The 18,821-nt window shown below is 52.9% G+C and overlaps 1 protein-coding gene across 1 annotated transcript; it reads right to left on the bottom strand.

The window, feature by feature from the left end:
* Nucleotides 1-12,755: 12,755 nt before the first annotated feature.
* Nucleotides 12,756-13,295, bottom strand: TMEM275 (transmembrane protein 275). Its single transcript, XM_036255297.1, has one exon. The coding sequence runs from the start codon at nucleotides 13,293-13,295 to the stop codon at nucleotides 12,756-12,758; it is 540 nt and encodes a 179-aa protein (XP_036111190.1).
* Nucleotides 13,296-18,821: the final 5,526 nt, after the last annotated feature.

Here is an 18,821-nt window from a genome sequence, read left to right as displayed (position 1 = left end):
TTTGTGCTTAGAGTTTGCGCCAGCCTGTGGCAAAAACACTGTGTACCGTATTTATTTATTCTGTTAGTTGAAAAAACAGGACTCAGACCCCCCCTTCCCTGCCCTGCCCCTCGGTAGTGCAGCATGACACTATCCCGTGTATCGGTCCGTCTGTCTGACTTCCTGTGACGTTGTGACCTATTCTTTGTCTTACTTGGCTAATAAAAGAGAATCTGGCAGCACAGCCTTCGTCCAGGTTCATTCCCAGAGATGCCTGCAGTGGGCGGGGCAGCTGGTGGGGGAGGGGGCAGGCCTGCCTCATGATTGGCGGCTCGGGGGTCTCTTCATGGCCCTTACCCACCTGCAGCTGGTGTGTCACTCTGCAGTGGTCATGGGAACAGAGGGAAGGGTGGGGAAGAGTTCCATCTACTCTGGGCTGTGTGGACCTCAACCAAGCACACAGCAGGGTGGCCAGGGACAGGGGCACCTGGGGGTCTCAGGGAAGCCTGGAGGGTGGTTCTATAGGATGGAGAGGGCAGGGGCTTCTGTGGGAAATAGCAAGGAAGCCAAGGCTAAAGGGGCCTGACAGGAAGGCACAAATGGATCTAAGGTAGAACTGTTCCCCAGTGGGATAGGTGGCCTCCGGAGAGAGCGCGTTGTCCTCCAGGATGAGCAAGCAGAGGACGGAGAAGGGGCTTCTATTCTGGGTGGCAGCATGGATTTGAGAATTATGAAGGACCTTCTGGGTGAGGGTGTGTGTGTGTGTGTGTGTGTGTGTGTGTGTGTGTGAGATTATAGCCTATACGTACACGTGAGAACCTGTGCCATGAATTCTTAAGTGTCTGCTTGCATTTGTGTATGTGTCTGCTTATGCATGAGCAAGAGAGAGGGAGACTGTGAGACTATATGTAGGCAATAACTGCAGAAAAAGGGTACAACTAAGTAGTTATTCTTATGAAATCTCAGTTCCTTCTGCATTTCAAGAAAAAGATGACATACCCAGCCAGTGTGGCTCAGTGAACTGAGCATCCTCCCATGGACTGAGAGGTCCCGGTTCGATTTCCGGTCAGGGCACATGCCTAGGTTTCGGCTCGATCCCCAGTAGGGGGTGTGTAAGAGGCAGCCGATTAATGTTTCTCCCTCACATCGATGTTTCTCTTTCTCTCCCTTCCTCTCTCTAAAAAACAAAAATCAATAAAAACATTTTTAAAAAAAGAACAAATGACAGGCAACCTCTCCTGCTCAGCTTTCACCACCCTTCCCCCAGAGTTCCAGGGTGTCTGCACAGGGCCTCTGTGCCAGCTTGAGGCTGGGGTTTGGGAGGGGTGACTGTCACCTTTGGAGATTTCCTGGTAGCAGAACCCAAGCAGTCTGAATAGAGTGCAGGGAGCTGCCTGCTAGAGTCCCCAAGGGTGGTGGCAGACCCCAGGAGATGCATTCCTCTCTCTCCAGTGGGGTTGAGGATTAGGGCGGAGAGCACACCCCTTCACCTTGCCATCCCACCTCCCTGTCAGGGGCTGACAGATCAAATGTCTGCCCAAATCTCCCACTGATCTTTCGGGGACCTGAGCCACTGTGCCTCCCACATAGCTCAGCACCACAGTGCACACCTTTCCTGGTGTAGAGCGAGCCAGGTAGCCCTGCAGTTCCAATTACTTATGCACACTGAGCACCTGCTGTTTGCCTGGCCCTGTGCTCGGCACATAGAAAGAAGTAAGGAGAATACGGTCCCTGCTCTCCAGACGTTACAACATAGGGCAATTGGGGGTTCAAAAATAGAGAGTGGGAGTACAGAAGAGGGAGACCAGGAAGGTCCTTAGGTAGGGAGACTTTTGAGCAGTCCCATAGGTTCAGTGTTTATCAGGAGGGTAAGAGAGAAGTGTGTCCTGGGAGAGGCATGGTACACACAGTGCTACAGCACCCGGTAGGCTGAGTGAGCCCCTGAACCCTGGAGGATCAGGGAGCCTGTCTGGGTGGGGCTTAAGGATGGTGGGGTAGTGTCAGGGGCTGAGGGTGGAAAGGGAAGTTAGAAGCTTGGACTCAAGCTGGAGGGCCTGGGGGAACACATTGGAAGCTATTTTCAGTGGGGAATGGGGTGGTCAGCCTTGCATTTTATAAATCCCACCCCTGTCCTATAGGTTTGCGGCATGGTGGTTCATGAAGAGGCAGAGAGGCCAGAGAGGAGGCCTGGTTGTCATGTCCTGGTGAGAGGAAGGTGGCATCCAAGTGGAAGAGGAAGAGGGGTGGGGAGAAGGAGTCATGTTGATGAGAGATTTAGAAAGTAGCACCACTGTGGTGACTGCAGCATGGGAGGGGTCAAGGGTGCTCCCGAGTCTCTGGCATGGCAACAGGTAGATGGGGACCCTTGGGCTGGGGTAAGAGTTGGGGGATGAGCCTGAGTTCAGGCTGGTCATGTTCACTGCACTGGAGGAGCCTTCAATTTATTCAAGAGAGATGTTGGGATGTACTGGATCAGCACTGCTCACTTAGACTTTAATTTATGTAGCAAATACTTATATAGCACTTTCTCTGTGCCTTGCACTTTACAAATATTAAGTCACTTAATCCTCACGCAACTCTATGTGGTAGGTACTATTATTATCCCCATTTTATAGATGAGGAAACTGAGGTACAGAGAAGTTTAATAACATACCCAACACCACACATTAGTAATGGGTGACCCAAGGTGTGGACTTGGCTAACCTCAGAATCTATGCTCTTTACCTTGCTGGTTGTCAGCAGAGACATGGTGAATGAAGCCATATCTAAATGAGGTCACACTGGGAAATGCTGAGGATGGAACCTCAGGGAAACACTATGAAGCAAAGAAGATTCTATTATGGGGTTGGGACAAGTTACCATGGGCAAATAACTGCCCCTCTCCGGTCCTCAGCTTCCTCTGCTGTTGAATGGGAGTCGTTAACCATGTCCAGCCTGGGAGGCTCCCGTGAGATGAGGAGAGGGTCTGGAGGAGGCAGGGCGGGGCGGGGGGCGGGGTGAGTGGCTGTGTCTGGCCTGCTGTGTGTGCTCAGACAGCCCTGGTAGGTGAGATGAGAAGGCAGGGGCTCCCTGAGACTGCTCCCCAAACCCTCCTGTTCTGAGGCCTTGGCCAGGAGTCTAGTTCCTTAGGTGCCCTGGGGAAGGGACACCTGCTGAGAGGGTCTTGGGAGATGTACCCCATTAGGGCAGGGAGAGCTGGGCCCTTCCCTCCCTCCCTCTTTCCCTAGAGCTGCCCAGGGCTGGAAGTCCCTCCCCGCCTCCCAGCCCCCTCCCCAATCTCCCCTTCTCCTCTCCCTTCTGGGAAAGCCGATTAGGAGGCAACCTCCAGCCCGCCTCCCTGACAAGTTTGTCTGAACTTCCAACAAAGGTCCTCAGAGGGCTGCCCAGGGAGAGCCCTGCGAGGGAACCCGACACCACTGGCCCAGCATCGCCCCAGCAGCCCAAGAGGCAGCTCTCTGGCTCTGCATCCTACAGCAGGCAGGGATGTCTCCGGGAGGGCGCCTGACTCCATGAAGGCCTGGGGCAGGGCCAGGGCAGGCCAGGGGACACCTTTACCTGGGAGCCCTCACAGCAGGGAAGGCAGCACAGGCCAGCACCCAGGAGGGTAGGTGGAGATGAGCTTACATTTTCCCACTCACTCCCAATTACACACATACCCTCCCCCTTCACAACCACACAGTCACACATGTATCCTCTCAGACACATGGAACATGGTGACCCCTACTCATACCCCCCCCACCCCCCTGCCAAGTCCTCAGACACACAGCTCGTGATCTGTCACCTGGATGCTACACACACACTCGCCCCATCCCCAAGATGCACATTTTTCCTGGCTTACTCACACTTATAGATAGTGGCACACCAATTCCCCCCTACATAGGGGCCTCTCCAGCCACACTGCCAGTTTGGTGCCCAGAGACACTCCATGATTGCTGCCCTATGTCTGCTGAGGATACTGCCCACATTACCCACACGCGAGTCAGACCTGGTCCTAGCTGCCACCATCCACACATCCGTCCTCACACACTGTTCTCCCTCTTGGGACCATGTTCACGGGTGTGTGACCTGTGCAGTTACATAGGACACTGGGCTCAAGCCCCATAATGTTCTGATGTCTCTATCTTGACATCCTTAATTGCTTAACCAGGAGTCCTGCATTTTCATTTTGCACTGGACTCCACAAATTGTGTAGCTGGTCTCGCTCCTTCATCACAATCTCCCTAGACTCGCCTGGCTCTTCTGTTGCTTCAGAGACTCAGAGTCTCCAGATAGCCCTCGGCTTCTCCCACCTGTTCAAATGCCTCCCCTTTCTCTTATAGCTGAGGCTTCCCAGTCCACACCCATCCCTCACTAGGCAGCTGAGTGTGATGGGTGGAGAGAACTACTAAGAGCATGCTATTCTTTACATACCTCTTCCTAGTGTGACACTGGAACTCAGTGTCCCTATCTGTAAAATGGGCTCATGACAATATGTACTTCAGGCTGTTTCGGGAGGATTACACGAGATAACATCGGGACAACACTGAGCATAAAGCCTGGCATTTAGTAAATGCACAATAAATGCTTGTTATTATTGCCATAATTACACTATTGTTAGTGCTTGTAAACAACAACAGACTTAGCCCCTAGCCCTATAGTTAGAGATTATTAGAATAATCACACATATATGTAAAGTAGCAGGGGTGAATGAGAAGCACAGGTCTCCGACCTCATGGGGTTTAAAGCTAACAGGAGAAGCAATCTGACGCTAGGACCAGGGATCAGTCTAGTGTAGGTCACAGCTGTTAGGGGCTCAGAAGGGCACCAGGGTCAAAGCTTTGTGTGTGGCTGGGACCAGGGATCCGCTGGGGCGAGGGGTAGGGCTCAGTCTAGGGCAAGTCACAGCTCAATTGGAGGTCAGAGATGGGGTTCAGAATGGGGCCAGGGCTGAGCTAAGTCTGTTTCATTTCTAGTATTAACTCACGGTGGGGCTGTTTAATAGGTGTTAGGCTTCTGTGAACCTCCGTCTATCATCTGTAAAATGGGGAGATCTTTGCCTACCCCCAGGCTCGTGGGAATTGAGTGAGTGAATAACGGAAGTGAAGAATTAAACTGCTGCCCTACTGCTAATGCTCCAAGCCTGGCCCCCCGGGGCTCTCCTCCCCCTCTGCCAGGCCAGGGAGGCTGCGCCTTCATCACCCACATCTCCAGCTGTGGGAAACCACCACCGCAGCCTGGGATCCTTTCCAAGACAGAGACTGGAGATTTCGAAAAGCCCTTTGAACAACAAAAGGCACAGGAGCGATATTTCCTCTGGTGGCTGACCGCCCAGTGGCTCCTTTATCTTGGCAACCAGGCTCGAAGAGTCATTCTTGGAGAGAACTTGTGTGGGGCGTGTGCGGTGTGTGTGAGTGTGAGCGTGAGCACAAAGCTGCTCTTTGTTGCCAGCTCCACCTGACAGGCTGGCAGACCTGGAAGCCTGGGTCCTTCACAGGTCACCCCACCCTCCCTTCGCCTCCAGCGGGGAGGGGACATTTTCTTTCCACACTGTTCTGAGGTGTCCAACCTAACTGGACCCTCACTGTGCCCTTTCCCCTCTGTCTTTGCTCTTGCTGGTCCTTCCTTCTGGGAAAAGCCTATTCATTCTTCAGAACCCATCCACATGACACCCTCTCCAGGAAGCCTTGTTTGGTTACTCTTGGGGAGAGCAAGCCCCCTCCCTCTCTTGATCCCTCTTGGCCACCATGTACAGTTCTCATCCACACCCAGATGGAGCTCCCTGAGCAGGACCTGGCATGGCCCAGAGCCTGGCCCAGAGCTGGTGTTGAACCAATACCATTGTTGAATTGAGCAGGAGGAGAAGTGTGAGGGCCAAGCTCTGTCTAGGTCTAGGACCTCGTGAACCTGCCTCCTGCCTGGTCCTGCTCTCTGGCCTCGCTGTGTGGCCCTGGCTTTTTCTGGGCCTCTAATTCCTGTGCAGAGGATAGGTTGGAGGGTCATCTGTACAGGCCATCTGCCTGCTTCAGACAGACTTGATTTCTGAACGTCCTTTAGGGTTTTTATTCTGTGTGATATTTGCCCCCAGTTTCCTCAGTGGTTCCATCCAGGACCTCTTCCTATGCTGGATGCACCCAGCTGTGGGTGCAGATGTGGCTGAGGCCCAGCAGCGGCCCAAAGAAATGGGACGAAAGGGCCTCCAGGGAAGGCACCCAAGGATAAGTGAGCACCCTCTGGCCATGAAGGGCTTCTCTCTTTTCTGGTCTGTTATCGCTGGCGTCCCTTAGAGATAAGGCTGGGTCTGAGGCAGAGGCCTCAGGACGTGGCTCTATTCAGGCACAGGCTTTAGCTCCCTCCTCAGTCTTGAGTATCAATGTTCAGAGTTTAGGGACCACATCCCGTCTTTTGAGGTGGGTGGGAGGGGGCCTCAGTCAGCTAATGTTTATTGAGCACCATCTCTCTGCCAGGCAGCCCGGACACTGGGGGTGCAGTACTGAGGAGACAGTCCCTGTGCCCAAGGCACTTAGTGCTACTGAGAGACAAACAGATAGATAAGCAACAAAACAAATACATTTGGGATACTGATTAAAGGTTATAAAAACACACCAAAATAGGGACTGGGGTCAGGGGTCAGGGTTCAGCCAAGGAGACAGATGGAATGATCAGACCAAGAATTAGGACAGAGATGACCAGAAAGATCGACAGACAGGTGGACAGGAGGTAAGGAAAGAGGTTGGTTCAGGCCTGGAGGCAGGACCGAAGGCTCCCAGGGGAGAGGGGGTAGGGAGAGGAGGCATCTATTAAACTGATGACTTCAGGCCCTAATCCTGTGCCAGGCCTAGGCGGGTAGTGTGTGTGAGGGGGGGAGGGGAGCACCCCTGCTGGGGTGTAATTTCACGCTGAAGGGCCTGATGGGGCGTCCCAGGGACTGATCCTTTCTGGATCAGAAAACTCACTTCCCTTTGTCGCATGCAGGGCGATTAACGCCTTAACCCTTTGGGGGCTGGCCTAGGGCCAGCCCCGCCCCATCTCACCTCCAGCTCCTTGGGACCTGCCCAGAGCCCATGGCCTCCAGCCCAGCCATCTCCTGAACCCTGTCATGTCTGCAGGGAGGGAGAAGCTGTAACTGAGGAAAGCCAGGGTATAGATTCTAAGACAACTTGTTCACGTCCCTGTTTCCAGCTCCCCCAAGCCCTTGTGTCCCCAGGGAAGTGAGCTCCCCACTCCATCTGCAGGTTCTCTTATCACTCAGTTCAAATCCAGTCTCCTAGAAAAAAAAAGAAATAAACAAATTTAGTCCCCTTCAGGAAGCCTGGGGTGGAGATTGACCCACCACCACAGCCTCTCACGTGTCCTGTGATGGGGTGCTCACTGCCTCCCAGGGGAGCCCCTCTGACTGCCAATAAAGCCATAACCTCCTAGTCCCACTGACCTCTCAATGAGGAATGAACATTGGCTGCCCCAGGAGGCCAGGTCCCCTAAACATTCACCAGCCATGCCTCCAGTGACACCGCAGAGACATCCCTGGCCGTTTTGTCCAATGGTGGCATTGCAGGCCCGGGCAGGTCATCACAGTCAGCCCCTGCCTCCATGCCCTGCCTTGCTCACATCCTCTCTGTCTGTTCAAACAGCCCAGGAAGTTGTCTAACCTTCTCTGGCTCCCGCCCTTGCTCCTCCTGCCTAACTTCATTGCACCCCTCTGCCTCTCCCCTCCCAAACTCCCTTGAGATGGGGGAGAGGGGCAGGGACTGGGCTGGACCTCCTCTAAGCCCCCAGGTCCCTAAAACCCCAGTCCCATTAAAAGAAAGCCCCTAACTGTTATTTACACTTCGGAGTCTTAAAAACCATTAACAAAAGCCACTTAATTCAATTATCTTTCGGTTGGCTCGGTTCTCAGCGCTGAGCCCCAGCCTCCCCTTGTTGCCCCCTCCCCCTGCCCACCCCACCCCCGTCATTGTGTCGGGCTAATGAGGTAAACTGAAGCGAGCCCTGTCCCCCCTGACAGGTTTATGAGAATTTAATAAAGCGTGGCCGGGACCAAATGAGTTGCCTCAGCCTCGGAGAGCTCATTGTCTTCAGCGTCAGCGTTTTTTGACTCGAGCCGCCCCCTCCCCATCCCCCGCCTGGCTCCTGCCTAGCTCAGCCCTCACCCTGCCCTGGGTGCCTCCCAAGGTGAGCCTGAGACCGGTGGGCCTGGTGGAGGCCAGCCCAGTCCTGCAGGGCAAGGCACCCAGGCTGCCCCCTGGGGAGGGCAGAAACGGAATTGTCAGTGAGCCAGGGAAGGGCTGTGTGGTACCTTGTGGACCTTCCCTCCTCACACACGCTGGACCCCGGGAATGCACAGAGACCTCTGGGACTTCTGCTTCCCGACCCATGCCACCTCCAGGCTCCTGTCTCACTAGCTGCTGCCAGACTGAGGCCTGGCTGGTGCCACCTCGAGCATGAGTCACTTGTTTCTTGCCCGTTTGGAGTGACCAGCCAGAGTAAGCTCCCAGGGCAAGGAGCTTTCACCTCCTCTCAGGACACAGGGTGGGGACACGGGGGCACTGTGATGGCCTGGTTCCATCCTCTTCACGGAAGTTTACCTGCTCCTCACATTATCCCTAAAAGGTAACAAGGGGTGGAGCACAGCCCGGTGAGCAGAAGGGACTTGGCCCAAGTTCTGCAGGAGTCAGAAGTGCAGATGGAAGAGGTTCCCAGCCTGGAGGCCCCGGCCACACAGGCAGGCAGGAGGCCCCACTCCAGAGCCCCGGGGTGCCTGGAGAAAGCCCAGCTGCCCTTCCCTTATGTCCTGAACAGCCTAGAACCGGCCCTTCTCTGCTTGGCCAACATCTAGGACTTTCTGGAGCATTCAAAGACCCAGAATTCCTTCTCTCTCCCTCAAAAGTAGCTCCAGGAGTTACTTCCTTTTGGGGCTGAAGGCTGGACTGACATGGGAGCCTCATCTGAAAGAAAGATCCTTACGTCAATGGGGGTTGGGGGAGCAAGGGTTAGATATCAAGGCTCGGTCTGTGACCTTGATGAAAGTTCAGTCTTTGTTCAGGCTCAGGGATCAATGAATGGATCAGGGTTAGAGTCCAGGTTAGGACCAGATTCAGGGCTCTTTGACCAGGGTCAGGCTCTGTCTGTTACCAGAATCAGGACTCAGTGTTTAGATCACAGTCAGAGTTCAGTTTGTGACCATGATACGTGCTTAATGTGTCCAGGATAAAGGCTCAGTCTGTGTCTAGGTCAGTGTTCAATCTTGGATAAAGGTCAGGGTTCAGTTTATGGATTGAGTTAGAAGTCAGGGTTTAGTGTATGGATCAGGCAGGGTCAGGGCTCCGAGTGTAACCAGGATCAAGCCAGGCCCGAACTCAGTATGGACTTGGGAGACAGTTCAGTCTACGACGCCTCTCGACTTACCTCTGACCTTGATAAAGGCTGGCTATGTTTTGGGTCAGGGCTCCCTCCGCGATAAGATCAGGTTCCAGGGTCGGGGGTGTCATTTAGTAAATTTGGGTGACTTAACCCCTCCTCTTCCTTCCATGAGTATACCAACTCCCCACTCCTCGGGTTCCACAGAGCCTTGACTCAGAAAAGGAAAAGGCCAGGTTGTGCAGGCTGCCCGAGCCGAGTTGTCCCTATCCCATCATGTACCCAGGCTGCCCTCTAGTGGCACTCTATAGCAGTGCCGATTTCCTCAGGCTTGGCCCGTCTCTCTGGCCATTGCCTAATTTTGGGAGCCTGGCCCTCGGCATGCTCACCAGTGCCCATCTGGCCAGTTCTACATTCCTGCGATCTCCAACCTCCTCATACAAAAGTAGAAAGCAGGAATTGGCCAGGGGAACTCCCACACACAAAGGGAGCTTTTCTCTTTTCCTGTCCAGAATTGGGCACCTTGATAATTTTCTATTATGGGGGACCTAGAGTCTCAGCTGTGGGATAAGACTCATATCTTTTACTTGTCCAGCAAATATTTGTTGAGCACCTACCTTGTGCCAGGTAGGCACTGAGTGCACAGCAGTGAACAAGACAAGTCCCAACCTCTTGGAGTTCACATTCCAACTCACTTCTTCCTAATCCCGAACTCCTAGTCCACAGACCTCATCGGCAAGGCATGGGCACCAGCAGAAGGGTGGGTGAGATTCAGAACTGGGCAACTTAGGGTACCTTCTCTTCCCTAGACTCAGAGGTTGGACTAGTCTAGATTCTGAATTCGGTCTTCATTTCTCTCCAAGCGCCTGATCCAGACTCATGGCGTAGCCACCACCCCAATGCCAATGACTTCTACATCTGCTGCTCTTTCCGGAATTCGGGGCGTAAGGGAAGCTCCACTGGCTAACAGACCTTTACCTTACCACATCCTTTGCCCTTCCTCCACCGTATGCCCTGCTGCAGAAAGTTCAAAATCCTAGGACATTCTCCCAGATTCTTCTCTTTCACTCCCCTTAAACTCAGGAGTTTTGAGGTCTCCTACAGGGACTTCTTCACAGCCGCCACTCCAGCCCCCGCCCCAGCATATCCTACTGCAATAACCTAAACCACTCCGCTTTCCTCTTGCCCCTCAACACTATTTCCCACACGGCAGGCGGGGCAGTCTTTTACAATAATAAACCAGATCATGTCACTTCTCTGCTTAAAATGCTCCCATCTTGCCAAGAATAAAGCCCCAGCTCCTCACCCTGGTTTACGCAGCTTTATGTGAGCTGAGCAAGGTGTTCCTTCCCTACCCTGGCCAACTTCACCTCCCGCCGCTGTCCCCACAGCCCTTTTTTCTCATCCTGGAACGTGGAGGCCAAGTTCATTCTCACCTTAGGGCTTTGGCATTGGCTGTACTGCCCAAAAGGGGCATGAAGGAGTGTGAGGGGGGAGTCCCCTGGTGGGGCAGGCCTGCGGAGATTGGAGGACGGGGGTGAGGGGATGCTAGGGTGGCTGATTGGAAACTGGGCCCTGGGCGGCACAGAGTATCTCCTGGTGTGCCTATGGAGAGGGAGGGGCCACAGATGGGACAAATGGAAGGGAGACTCCAGGGAGCTAATGTCTCCCTCTTCCCCCACCCTACTTCCATTCTGTTCACTCACACCATGTCTCTGTGGCCCACTGCCTTGAGCTCTGATCACCTGTTACTCTTCCTCCTCAGCAGCCAGGCTCCTAGACAGGATCTGGAAGTCTTCTTGTGGGGGGAGCAGAGGAAGATGGTGTGCAATTCCAGGCCTCTGCCAGCAGGTGGGAGAGGGGTCTAGGCTGAACCTAGCATCCCAGGGCTAGAATCTGGGGTGTCTCCTCCTAAAAAGGTGGTAGGAGAAGGGAGAGCCAGACTATACCTCAAGGCAGCATCAGCAGTGGCCCCTCTCACCTCCTACTCTACTAGGGCAGCAGGTGGCGTCTGAGGCTGCAGACCAGTGAACCAGAAGAGACAGGGCTGGAGCCTGGGGTGGGGGTCTTCCTTACACACACACACACACACACACACACACACACACAGTGGGGGTGGGAAAGTGCTTTGAGATGTCATTAGCTTTAGGGGCTGGATACTTCAAAGGTTAGGGCCCATTGACCCATGTGAATTCATAGAGGTGACCTGCTTAGCACCTACTGAGATAGATTTACTCTTCTCCAGGTCAGTGGGAGGGGGAGACAGCAGGAGAGGCAGAGGCAGAGAGAGGGTCAGAGGAAGTAAGACAGAGTACAGGGCTGGTGGGAAGAGCTTGGACCCAAGCAGAAGAGCAGCAAAACCCACTATGGAAAGAGAAAGGGAGGCTGATGAAGCCAAGGGTGGACGGGCAGAGTCATGGTCAGCACGAGGTGGTGGTCCATTGTGGGCCTGGGTCCTTGCAATGGGGAGGAGCTGATCCAGGGTTGCAGTGTCTTCCCCCCAGACCCCAGTTCACTTGTTTCTTCTTGCAAGGCAGCCTCCACCCCTCTACCAGCTGCTCTCACCCACCGAGACAGAACACATACTAAACCCAGACTCTGCAAGTCCAGCCAGGTCAGGAGAAAGGTCTAGGATTTGCATAACCCTGGGGAGCCCTCCTTTTCTCACTGTCCGTGCTGGGTGACCCGGGCTCAACCACCACCATACGCATGTGTGGTGTTAGTGTCACCCACACTCCCTATCTCACACACACAGCCAGCAGTCTCATCCACGGGAACACTCACATGTTCATCCAGACCCCATCCTGACACACCTGTTCCCATGAGTTCACAGGCACCCCTAGTCTCAGTCTTTCATTCCCAGTCACACACTCCCCTCCCCTAGGGTCCCCTTCTAGGTCTCCAAGAGGTGATGGGAGAACCCCAGAATCCAGGGCCCTGCAGTCAGGACCTCCTTTTAGGGCTGCACAACCACAGAGGACTTGACTCCAAAGGTGTTTTATTGAGGAGCCAGGCAGAGAGAGAATGCACGATGAGGAGCCCTGCACCGCTTCACCTCTGCTGGGGCCCCAGCCTCAGCTCCCCCTGCTCTACTCTGGCAGAAAGGGTAGCTGGAATCAGAACTGATCCCTTCCCCCCAACTTATCCCAAAAGGTCATGAGGTGGAGACAAGGAGGGGTGAGGAGCAGAAGGGGCAACTGGTGACGTTTCACAGTGTGCAGGGACAGGAGCCGGCTAGGGCTGATACTCCCCCTCTCCTCCCACCCCTTAGGTGTGTAGGACTCGCTGGTAGTTAGTCCCTCTCAGAGTAGCTTTGTTCACATTGCCCAAATGCCATGCGTAATGGTGGTGTTAGGGACTCAAGGTCTAAGGCCGCCGCCTTTTTCTTACATGGCACTGAATGCAGGGACCTCCGCCAGGGGAGTTCGGGAGGGCCCAGGCCGCTAGGGGGCGGCGCGCTCCCGGGGCAGATTGAGCCGGACCCCGTTCGTGCGCGTCGCGTAGGTGGCTGCAGGTGCCGGGGCGTCCAGGGCGAAGGGGCCTGGGCCCGGGCCTGGGCTGGAGCGGCCAGAGGACGCGGCCGAGGCGGCGGGGCTGAGCTGCACGGCCGTGGTGTCCTGCGCCGTGCGCTCGCTGCTCTCCATCTCCAGCGCCACCGGTCCAGTGTCGCCACCGCCCTGGCCCAGGCCCTTGGTTGCCGCCGAGCGCGGGCGGGACGCGGGGCCCCGGCGGCTACACGCGCAGCAGGCAGCGAAGAAGCCAAACGCCACCACCAGCAGCGTCGGCCCCACGATCAACGGTGCGTTGTACCTGGGCAGGAAGGAGGCGAAGGCGCCCACCAGCGTCACGTTCACGCCGGCCAGCAGCGCGCACAGACCGCAGGCGCAGCACAGCGCCGGCGACGGCAGGCCCGGCAGCCAGCCCCGGGCACGGCCCGCGGCCGCCCCTGCAGCCGGTCCCTGGCTCTTCCTTTTGGGAGGCATCGGTCTGGGGATGCCGAACACTCATCAGGATCCTTCGTGCCGCCGGCCCGGACCAGCCCGCATGTCAGCGGCCGAGCTCCCAGTCGTCCTGTGGGCACAGAGCGAGAGGGAAGGGTCAGCAGGGCAGCTCAGCTTCCAACCCTGCTGTCAGTTCTGGCGCTGCATTTAGAGCCTGGGAGTGCAGAGACCGTCTTGACCAGCCCCCTGCTTCTGCCTCTCGGAAGCAACATGGGAAGTGTCCGCCCATTGTTTCCCCATCCAGTACCTGGAGTCCCCCTGGCTAATCTTGCCATCCTCCTACCCTCCCTCCTCCGGACAGACACAGCCCCTCCACCCCTCTCCTCCAGGAAGCCTTCTTGGGCTAATTAAATTGAGTAGTTTTAAAGTGATGAAGTGATCATCATTATCAGTAGTCCTAATTAGAGGGCAAGTGGCCACTCTTGGGATTTGGACAACTCTCCCCAACCCCCAGTGATAGAGGGCCTTATAAATCATCTGGTATGGCCCCTTCTCGGCCAGATGAAGAGGTCTATCAATTTACCCAAGATCCAGGACTAGGACCTAATGACCTGCTTCCTGGCCTGCATGTCCCCACTTTAGGCTCTGGTAGGCATAGCAGTAACATTAACTTTCCTGAACATCTGATGATGATGAGGCCCTGGAATGAGTGACTGTGTGGGAGTGAGGAGCTTCTAATTTTAGATGGCCAGCGAGAAGGGACAGTTCCTACATAGGTTGGGTGTGGCTGAAGCAGACCCAAGGGGTTCTTTCTAGACTGGGAATTTTATTACATTCCAATCTTACCTCCATCCTGCCCCCCTTCCCTGGATTCTACTGTTGAACATGGAATCACACGCCTCATCACTGGATTCTAGAATTCTGGGAATGCATGCAGAAGCAAGGGTAAGGTATGCAGAGTCTAGGGATTTAAGAATTCTAGTGAGAATTCTGTCCTATAACATGAAATCACAGGTATGAAGGCCCTCAAAGGATGAGATCATAACTATGGAGCTGTGTTAGAACTGTGGAAAAAAATGTCAAAAGAGGGCCCTGAGTGGGGATGAGAGGCGCATAATCAGCTGGTACCACACAGCTGGGAGCAGAGCACGCAGGATAAGTAATGGAGCATGACCTGGACAAGTGGCCTGTCCATGCTTCATTGCTAACACCTGTCATGTGGGCCTAATAAGAGAACCTACCTCATAGGGTGCAGTAATAATTAAATGCTTTAAGCTACATTAGATGCTTAGAACAGATCCTGGAACATAGAGAGAATTCAATAAACATTAGCCATGTTATTGTGATAGCTGATAGACAAGGGCGCTATAAAGTCTCAGATCTGGGAGGTTGGTCTTGTTGAGTTTGCAAACAGAACAGCTGGTCTGTCCCTCAGGTGGAAGTGCCCTAGGAACAGGCCCTGAGTTGTCCTTGTGGGTGTCCAAAGCCTGCACACAGTGGGGTTGGAGAGAATTTAATGACTTGTGAATGAAAATGAGGTGCCAGAGAGGGGCAGCTCAGGCCCTTGATCTGGACACAGGTTTAAACCAGCCTGGCCCAAACAGGTCAGAGAGCCTGGGGGAGCCACCTCTATGTCTACCCAGATCTGATGACTCCACGCCTCCCTTTCCTGGCTCCTTAGTGAGAGGTGGCAATTCTACTGGGACTCCAGCCAGAAGCGCCTGGCTGGCACTCTAAGCTGGCAGGAATTTAGAAATCCCCAAATCCTGGCAAAGAAAACACGTGTTAGCCCTTGAGGACATTTACAGATCACAGACTCCTCAGCAAGCCCCACTTTGCATGAACCACCTGCTCTCTTTAACCTGCAGCTGTTGGTTCTGCCAGGCAGAAATAGTAACCACTAAAGGGGTACAGCAATTTCCAGTTTGCAAAGCACTTCACATTCATGACATCACTGAATGGTACAACTGCTTGATACTTATTAACAGCTACATTTCACAACCAGAGGAAATTGAGGCTCAGAGAGGGAAGTGGAGCTGGGCTTCCGTGACTGAACTAGAAGACAAGCTATTTGGAGACCAGAGTCAGAGAACACGTCATCTGGTACACACCGTATGCAATCTTGCTTCATCTTAATTTTTTTTTCTTTATTGATTTTAGAGAGAGAGGGAGAGAGAGAAACATCAGTGAGAGAGAACATCGATTGGCTGCTCCTGCATGCCCCTCACTAGGGATCGGGCCTATAACCTGGGCATGTGCAAACTGGTGACCTCTTGGTGCATGGGTAGATGCTCAACCACTGACCCACACCGGCCGGGCAGCTTCATCTTAAAGAAAAGGGTTTGATCCCCTGGGAGCTGATGTGGAGGTAAATCCCAACACCTTCCTGTTGCCCTCAGGAGGGGCTGTGAGATTCCCAAATCCCGCTCCCACCTTTTCAAGCTTCTCTACACATCATGAATACCCAACATTATCTGATAAAGACAGGTCTTCTCTCCTGTGGGGAAGGCTCAGTCTGAGGCTGATGGAGGGAGACCCTGATGGAGGGGATGAAGTCCAGCTCTTCACTTCACCACACAACACTCCTGAAAGCTGACACTGTACAAGGGACAGGGAGGCCCTAGGTGGCTGGAAGGTCCAAGTTTCTTTTCCTTCATAGGGAAAACTCTTTGTCTCTGAGATCAGCAGTTTTATTATGATGTGCAGAGGTGAGATTTTTCTTTGTATTTATCCTTCTTGGGCTTCCTGATGCTTCTACAGTCTGTGGCTTGATTCCCCCACCACCCTAGTTTTGGAATGTTTTCAGCCATTATCCTTTCCCCATTCTCTCCCTCCTCTCCTCCTGGGACCCTACTTGTACGCGTTTCCAACCATTTGATATTATCCTACATATCTCTTACACTCTATTCTGTATTTTCTAGCCTTTTTATCCTGTTTTTGTCTGGTTGTTTTTCTTCTGATTTATCATATTGTTCACTAATCCTCTCTTCACCTGTGTCTTCTCTGCTGTAAAATGCATCTATTCAGTTCTTAATTTCAGTTGTTAACTTTTCAGTTCTACAATTGTCACTTGATTATTTTTCAGATTCCAGTTTTTTTTGTTGACTCTCTCTTCTTATTTTCTTGAATGTATTAAACGCTTTAAAGTCCATGTCTGAAAACTGCAACATCTGGATCTCTTGTTCTATTGTTTATTTTATTGTTCTTGGTTTTTGTTCATTTAGTCTTATCTCTTGGAATGCTAACTAATTTTTTAAAAATATGTTTTATTGATTTTTTAGAGAGAGAGGAAGGGGGAGAAAGATAGAAACACTGATGTAAGAACGAAACATCGATTGGCTGCCTCCTGCATGCCCCGTTCTGGGGATTGAGTCCACAACCCAGTCATGTGCCCTGACCGGGACTTCTCAGTCCATGGGATGATGCTCTCAGTCCACTGAGCCACACTGGTCAGGCTGCCAGATAATTTTTTATTAAATTTCCAACATTGTAGAGATAGCCCAAGGCTCTGAATGATTTCAAGAGATTTACTTTTGCTACTGACAGGCAGCTAAAGAAGGGATAGGCCACCTTAACCCAATCTGGGGTTGCACAGCCTGGGAGCTGTGCTTCAGTCTGAGTCTGGTTTATATATGGTTAAAGGCGAGTACTCTCAGAGGATAGCCCTTTGGGCTCCCCAACTCAAAACTGTTTTTTGTTTTGTTTTGTTTTGTTTTAACAGGGCCTCTTTCTTTTTAAGCCCTAAATTCCGACTTTGACTTCCCAACTCCATAGCCACTGCCCCCTACAAACTGCAAAATGCCTTAAGGGAAAAAGTGAAACCAAATATGACCTCTCTTCTCTCTTGTCTCCCTCAAGTCCTTACTGCCTTGGCAGCTCTTCCATGTCCTTAAACAGAGTTCTTAAATATTTAAGCCAGCATTTTTAGTTATCTTCAGTGAGTGAGTTGATCTGATACAAGCCAATCTATCTTAGCCAGAAGCAAATCTAGGTGAGAATCTGACGTTAGCACTTTCGGATTGCTAAATTAATTGTGCTATGTAGAGCATTTTCTTTTTCTTAATTTTTTTCTTTATTGATTTTAGAGAGAGAGGAAGTGAGAGGGAGAGAGAGATAGAAACATTGATGAGACAGAACATCGATTGGCCACCTCCAGCATGCCCCCCACTGGGGATCAGGCCCACACCTGGGCATATATCCTGACCAGGAATCGAACCAGCAGCCTCTTGGTGCATGGGTCAATGTTCAACCACGGAGCCACACCGGCCGGACATATGTTGAGCACTTTCAATAACATGAGATTAAGTATTACTGTTACAGCCCCATTTTACAGATGAAGGTATTGAGGCACAGAAAGATGAAACTCACCCACCACCACTGGTGGTGGTGCCAGGATTGGAAACCTGGTCCACAGCCTGAGCTCCCCACTTAGCACAGTGCTGGGTCTGCTGAATGCTTGTTGAGGCTGAAGTACAGATCATAGACTCTCCTCAGGGCCCTGTAGATAAACTTCTGTAATTAGCACTTACATTGCTCAACCGACAATAGCAAAGGAGCAGCCAGGGTGTGTTTTGTGTGTTTCTCCTGAAGGTAAACTCACTTTGCTCCTCCTTGGCTTCCTACCCTAAGTTCAACAACAACAAAAAATACCTGCCCAGGGGCTGAGCTTCCAAGTGCTAAATGCCAATGAATCATTCTCATCTGCTCCTGGCCAGCTGACTCTGGAAGGCAAAACTACTTCCAGAGTTTCCGCCTAAGGCAGAGAAAGGGCTAAGGGCTCTTTCTGCCTCCACCCTGGTTAATTGGGATCTGGGGCACACAGGGGTGAGGTCGCTCAGCTGGGGCTGTTGCAGTATTGCATACTCTTTCATTGTGGGAGCTCTGGTTTATCTGTTGTGTCACTGGGGCTGTTCACTAAATCTTTCTGGTTCTCCCCACTCCTGAACACATGTTAAGATTGCACTTCCTGGCCAATGTGTGATTAGGTGGGGCCATGTGACTAGTTCTGGTTAATGAATTGTGAATTGTGTCACTTCCAGGCTGGAATATTTCATTTTGGAAGCAGCACCCTCCCCGTTGATGCTGCTGTTCTCCCGAATCCTTCAAGCTGTTTGTACTTCATCTCAAGCCCAGCCCTCAACTGCCTGAGCAGGACGGAAGGCCATTGCTCTGAATGTGGAGTTAGGATGGGAACAGGCCCTCTCTTTAGTGAGCACTCCAAGCCACTGAGGCCGTAGAGATCACCTAGTTCAATCGCTCCACCTACAGGTGGGGAAACTGAGACTTGGAGTGGGGAAAGTCATGGAGGGAGTCTGTGGCCAAGCCAGACCAGACCCAGCCAGGGCTTTGACCACTGAGGTTAAGCTGCCCGTGACCCTGATCAAGCAGTCACCCCCCACTGCCCTGCCTCTGGCAAGGGAGGCCACATGGTCTCTAATTGGAGTCCATGTGAGAAGCAGTTTGGGGCAGAGGCAGACACTCAAGGCTGGGCCTCAGGTGACCAGGGTTCTTGTGGTCTGGTTGGGCAACTTAGAAGGGTTGGGACCCCTTTCTGGGCTTCAGCTGTCT

The sequence above is a fragment of the Molossus molossus genome, unplaced genomic scaffold, assembly GCF_014108415.1.
Source record: "Molossus molossus isolate mMolMol1 unplaced genomic scaffold, mMolMol1.p scaffold_m16_p_12, whole genome shotgun sequence".
Classification (NCBI taxonomy): Eukaryota; Metazoa; Chordata; class Mammalia; order Chiroptera; family Molossidae; genus Molossus; species Molossus molossus.
Note: the sequence above shows the minus strand (reverse complement) of the source record. Positions and strands in the feature narration are given on the sequence as shown.

Excerpts from the sequence above, each read along its gene's own strand:
- TMEM275 (XM_036255297.1), bottom strand. The coding sequence starts at position 13,295 with ATGCCTCCCAAAAGGAAGAGCCAGGGACCGGCTGCAGGGGCGGCCGCG.